Source organism: Danaus plexippus (genome assembly GCF_018135715.1).
Source record: "Danaus plexippus chromosome 22 unlocalized genomic scaffold, MEX_DaPlex mxdp_27, whole genome shotgun sequence".
In the NCBI taxonomy this organism is placed as follows: domain Eukaryota; kingdom Metazoa; phylum Arthropoda; class Insecta; order Lepidoptera; family Nymphalidae; genus Danaus; species Danaus plexippus.
The window spans coordinates 3,054,068-3,060,503 of record NW_026869855.1 but is presented as its reverse complement, the minus strand read 5'-3'; the positions used below and the strand labels follow the sequence as shown (position 1 = coordinate 3,060,503).

Genomic DNA, 6,436 nt, shown 5'->3' with positions numbered 1-6,436 from the left:
ACATTTTGGCACAATGAAAATAGATTTATATAACTTGGCAATGAAATGAAATTTCAAGAGAGTTTGATTGCGATATTCACGTTCATTTAAAAAAACTGTAGGGTTCTTAAAATCAATTCGTAGTATAACCCGGCTTTTTAAAGTTGTTGACTTACATCTTCGTTGACTGAAAAAATACTGCTGTAACAATTTTCTTTGAACTTTCAAAAAAGTTCAAACAATTATGAATCAAAAGGATATTAAAAGTATAGGATATGTAAATCATTGATTTATGTAAATAAAATATAATAAAATGTTTAACATATTGTCAGCAGTTTGATGGAATAGTCAGAACTGTTTGAGCTAGATACGGCTGTTTTTGAAGCCAGGAATGATGTAGCCTTTAATATTATTTGCTATTATTACTCGCTGATAATCAAAATTCTGTAATATTTGATACTCTTCTATAACACTTATTAACAAAACAAAAGTTTAGTAGCTTTTGAATAAGGTTTGAGGTTTTATTTCATGAGGAGTTCCTAACAGAAACATTCATTTTCCTTTCCTGACCTGACCTTTTTCATATCCTAACGCAAAACAGCTTATGTCTGTGATTGTTCTTATCAATTATGTTAAACTTTCATTAAAGACAATTACTATGTAAGAACAAATATAGGTTTTTCTTCAGCATTTTGGAACAAAATCCCAAATAATGTAGCAGTAAAGCTTTGCTTATAAACAATAAGATATTAAATAATATTTTAAATAAATAAATAAAAAACAAAGGATATCCTTTTCCCTTTCAAGATAGTAAGGATGATTATTTTATAAATAAAATAATCTTTGCCGTTATTGTTTATTTTATAAAAATAAAAATGTTAAAATAATATTTCAATATAAAACAGGTCTAAATATGTGCTTCAGTTTGAGATAAATTGCCTTTTCATCAATCCATTCTCTTAGGGCTGACACTTTTGCATACACTCCAGGATATTTTGGTCTAGCACAACCTAGACCCCATGAAACAACGCCAGCGAGTTTTTCGTTATACACTAGAGGACCGCCACTGTCACCCTTTAAAATAAAAATAAAAATGTTTACTGTGGCTATTTGCATCGATTATTTTAACAATTTACGTTTAAAAAGGTCACATGCTTTATGGAATTACAAATTTGTCTATTTAGATGTTAGTTACCTGACACGCATCTTTTCCACCTTCAGGTGTGCCAGCGCACAACATTCTCGGGGTTATATTATACGATGGAGCATAGGCGTTTGAACAAGCAGTTGCACTTACTTTTGGTACTAACACCATTTGCAACGTCTTTGGAGTTCCACCATTTTCCTAATTTAAAAATTATATTATTATTCTTCAAATACTATTAGGGCAAAAAAAGTAAGGGTATAAGGATGGACATTTCTCTTTTTTTTGGCAAAAACGAGTACTCTATTTTTTATTAAACTTTATAGTTATGTAGTTTAAAAATGTTAAAATAATCTCGCTGTTCATCGATATTTTGATTTAGCCATCCCTATCTTGTGAGTCTACAGAAAAGGAGCAATTACTTATGGATTACATTATCAATAACTCTTGGTTATCCCTAACATAAATAAAAAATATGTAAACATAAATAAAACAAAAATAAGCGTGGCTTTCTAATGTTATGCAAAAATATAATTAATAATAATTATTAAAACTTCAAAAATTTATAATTCATAATCACTTTACATTCAACAAAGCACTTACCCTAAGGTTACCCCAGCCGGTAACAACTGTCAACTCTCCATCATCAATTTCTTCATCTGCATCAGACATTATAATTGGTGCAATACTGGGTCCAAACTCCAAGGGCTTTTGCAACCAAATTAAGCCAACGTCACTATCCATATTATGGAAGGTGAAGTCACGATTGTACACATATTCACCAACTGGTACAACTACCCCGCCTTCACGATTTGATGATGAGCCAGCTCTTACTTGTAAATTTCGTTTGTTAAGTCTTAAATTAGAAAAAAATAATTTAATTTTATACAGAATACATATGAAGTCTAAATAGAATTTATAAATTAGAAGAAGATGCTTTAATAATTTAAAACATTAATCAAAAATTTAATTCTGAGACAGTATAATTTTTTCACTAATTTATGTTCACTGAAAGAAATCAGAATAAGAAGCACTTTACCCAAGTAAACAATGTGCAGCAGTCAGTATAAGATCATTGTCAATAATAGAACCACCGCAAAAGTGTCTGCCCCGGTTCAGTAATGAAACTTGGTAAGGTGCTACCGTTATGTCTATATCTTCTCCGCCTACAATCCTTGCATCATCTACGTATGGTTTTGATACTGCAAAATAAATTATAAATGAACAATTATATAGTCTTAATACATAATGAAACAAAATTTAATTACAAATTTTTTTGATTTTCCCTTTTTTTGTACTTTTTGTCAAAATTTTCATCTAAAATATTATCATATTTCTTTACCCACGTATCCAATAATAACGAGTAATAAAAGAAGTTTAAACATGGTGTGTTAGACACAATTAAAAGTGGCTATTGTAGATAAATGCATTTATACCTGAGAATTACAAAAGAAGGATTATTGGGTCAACACAATTATCAAACGCCTGATAAAAGCGAACCTTCACACCAATTCATATAAGATAGATAAGGATTATATTTGAGATTAAAATTTAATTGATTTAAGTGCTTTTAAAATTAACACCGGATCGCTGTTGTGTTCACAAGGGAAAAACATCGGAAAAGATATGAATTACATATATTATGTTTGCTTGCTTTTATGTTTTGTGTTAAGTTATAGTAACAATATAAAATATTTTAGGTTTTATCTTAAATAAAACAAGAAGTGGAGGCCTGGTTTTGTAAACTATATTTTAATTACTATAATAAGAATTTATGGTGCCTTTGTTTTATTTTAATTATTATTACTAGTAATAATTTTACTAAAAAAAATATATAATTATGAAGTTATTTGTTATAACGTATCAAGTTTTCTATTTGTTATCGGTCGAAAGATGACTTTTCATTAATAACCATGTTGAAGATGTATCACGTGTTGCAATTAGTTTATCACAACCATGATATGAATTTATGTCAAGGTATGACAATTGCTTGGTTAAATTTACGCAATGGCAAAAAAATTAAACCACTCATATTTTAAATATGAATGAGCGTTAAAGTAGATCAATTTTGTTTTTCTCAAATCCAACTATATCTCTCTTAGTCATAGAAATTTTTCAGACTTTTTTAATGTCAGATTTGAAATGATTAAATAAAAAGAATTTAACTTTAATTCGGAAAGTAAATTAGCATACTACACCTTAAATGCTCGATTTTTTTCTTAACATTTAAGTTAGATTTATTTTTTCTCCTAATTGTATATTAAAGATTATAATTATTGGGTGACCATATATTATATTTAATAATTATTGGTATAATTGTGTTTTAAAATCAATAAATAATTTAATGTTTAACAAAATAGGTAAGTAAATGTCATTGAAATCGCAAGTATCTTTTATAAAAAAAAGTTTCAAAGCGTATTTGATATTTATTTAAAAAATATATTTCTACCTACAGTACAAAAATCAACTACATTTACCATAATATTTTTTTAAATATTAAAATAAATATATATTTTTTAATTTTAATACCATCTCACAATCCTATTACAACAATACAGACAGATAAAATATATTATGTAATAATATTTATTGAAATATTGACTATAAAAAACAAATTACTTTTATTATATTTAGTCTAATCACAGATAATTTTTAAATCCAAATTACGATTTAATACGTTTCAGTTCTGAATAAGCTTCATATTAAGTATCCAATGATAGAAGTATAAAACTATTTGGTCTGATACACCCTCAGTTCATCTCAAACGATAATCACATTTACTGCTTGACTGATCAACCAATTTAAATATATAGTGTTTTTAGATTAAGTAATCAAACGGTGACTAAATAATTTTAGTCATATTTATGTTTTGTAACATCTTATCATATTTTATATAAATGTAAGAATATCTAGAGAACTCTTTTTCTCGAAAACATAAACGTTGAAAATAGAATCTTTGCTATTATTATAAATGCGAAATTAACTTTGTCCATCTGTCTGTAATTGCCAATATAGTCAAAACATAATTCATGGAGCATGCGGACCTGTCAATTCACACAGTCCTCGCATGAAAGATGGGAAATACAGGAAAAAAAATTCTTATATAAAGACACTATCAATAATGAAAACGGATACCCACTGTATCGTAAAAGAACACCAGCAGACGGAAGTCGAACACCATTTATAAAACTCGGAAATGGGAGTTGCGTAATTGTTTAAAATGCTTGGATGGTCTCTTATTCCGCTATTCTATAAAAAAAATATATTACGCCCATATAAACATTGAGACTTGCAGTTCAGTGCGTGCTATGAAATACATCTACAACAATATTAATAAAGGTAAGTAGTGATCAAGCCATTTTCAATGTTAGAAATACAGAACTTGCAAATGAAGTACATCCACATCAATCTGTTCGTTATGTTACCAGCTACGGAACCATACGGCGATTGTTAGGGTTTGCGTTGCACAAAAGGAATTCAACTATACCACAACTCATTGTGTGTAATTAGAGAATGGTGAAGGAATTTATTTTACAGGAGATAATTTTTGTACAAACTCTGTACAAAAGATGAGCTTGCAATAAATCATTTGTATGCTAAAGTACACTAGAAGAGGCACTTGCCCACCAGTCAAGTTGAATAACTTAGAAATCCCACAAGCAGACTATGTTAGATATTTGGGTTTGCACCTAGACAAGCGACTCACTTGGTAAAAACATATCTTCACAAAAAGGAAACAATTAAGTTTACAATTACGAAAGTTGTGCTGGCTCATTGGTCGTGGATCTCAACTTTCCTTAAACAGCAAGCTGCTCCTCTATAAGACAATACTCAATCCAATATAGACTCGTAAGTACCGTAGGTATCCAATTGTGGGGAACAGCCTCTCATTCGAACATTGAAATTGTGCAAAGATTTCAAAATAAAATGCTGAGAATAGTAACTAATGCTCCTTGGTTTGACGCAAATGAAAAACTACATAACGACCTACATATGACAACAGTTAAACAAGAAATTTTGCATCGTTCAAGAAATTATATAGACAGAATCAAAAAAACACCCTAACAGTTTAGCTAGTGTTTTGATGGACGAAGAGCCAATAATGCGTAGACTGAAACGAAAGATACCCCAGGACATACTGAAATAAAATATAATATAAAGTAGGATGCGATAAAGGTCGCATGCCGAGCATGACATCTACGAAACTCGCCATACCCACTGTTTAATGTCACAGAGAGCGACAGATCACAATGAAATATGTGAAAAAAAAAGATCTACGTACATGCGGCGGATTTTCAACATATTGTAAACAATTGAGCTATGTGTCGTTGATGTTTTTTTGCTCTCTGAATTTCATAAGGGGAAGGTGCTTAACTTGCCAAAAGGTTTCTTAACGTAACAAAATATTATTTTTTATGTAAACAAAAACGACTTAAAAACATATACTAACTAAAGAGCAAAAAATATATGCTTTCACTTAAATACTACTTCCTGAGCCAACCTATCTAATAATAAATTCTAAATATCTCACAAAAATCAATAAAACATCTAACGTAGATAAACAAACACTATTTTTATTTACTTTTCAATAATCTAATGTAACCTAACTAAATATATACAAAATCTTAATATCTAATCACCTTTTAAAGTGGGTGCTTTAGGTTTACAGGTATATGAGTAATATTTCTTATTAAATCAAATAATTACAGGTTAATATCACTATTGGTGACTAAAGATCGTCGCTTGTATTATAAACCTCACACCGCTTCCATTGTTATTTGCTATGAACCCGAATGCATTCTCCGTTTATACTGCTCTGAACGACGTTTTACTGTAGCGATGTCATTTTTAGCTAAGAAATATTCAATTGTGTATCTTGTAGTCTCACTTCTGTCAAGAATAAAAGTGTAGTTTTAATTTCATACTGATTACTTAATTTTTATTGAATTTATCAAATTATATTAGAATAAGTATCGCTTAGTTTAGGTTTAGGTTATTTTAAAGTCGTTCAAATTTAGTATTCTACTATTATATTATACATATGTATGTGTTTTGTTACCTAATTTGTAGGAGGTTTTATATTGTTTTATTATTTTTTATTGTTTAGTTGTTGAAATTAATTCGTATCGTTTTCTTATTAAAAATAACTATTAATTTTAAATGAAAATAAAAGATTACCTTATTAAATATTGCCCATCGCTTGCCACTACTTTTTCCCAATTTTCAGGTAACTTTTGAATACACTATCAAATAAAGTCTTCGTGCTTGGAGGTAATCAATGAATCGGTCCAATTTTGGCAATCCTCATAAGAT

At 29.1% G+C, this 6,436-nt stretch overlaps 1 protein-coding gene across 1 annotated transcript; it reads right to left on the bottom strand.

The window, feature by feature from the left end:
- Window positions 1–848: 848 nt before the first annotated feature.
- On the bottom strand, window positions 849–2,508 carry LOC116773567 (vitellin-degrading protease-like). The gene is made up of 5 exons (XM_032666046.2): window positions 2,466–2,508; window positions 2,163–2,325; window positions 1,727–1,979; window positions 1,175–1,324; window positions 849–1,053 (listed from the first exon to the last, which is right to left on the bottom strand). The coding sequence occupies exons 1-5, from the start codon at window positions 2,506–2,508 to the stop codon at window positions 871–873; spliced, it is 792 nt and encodes a 263-aa protein (XP_032521937.2). The 3' UTR covers window positions 849–870.
- Window positions 2,509–6,436: the final 3,928 nt, after the last annotated feature.

Bases quoted from the DNA above. Each gene is read 5' to 3' on its own strand.
- LOC116773567 (XM_032666046.2), bottom strand. From the start codon at position 2,508: ATGTTTAAACTTCTTTTATTACTCGTTATTATTGGATACGTGG. The intron at 2,326-2,465 runs GTAAAGAAATAT...TTTATTTTGCAG, and splicing joins CGTTATTATTGGATACGTGG to TATCAAAACCATACGTAGAT. The intron at 1,325-1,726 runs GTAAGTGCTTTG...TTTTTAAATTAG, and splicing joins CCGGCTGGGGTAACCTTAGG to GAAAATGGTGGAACTCCAAA.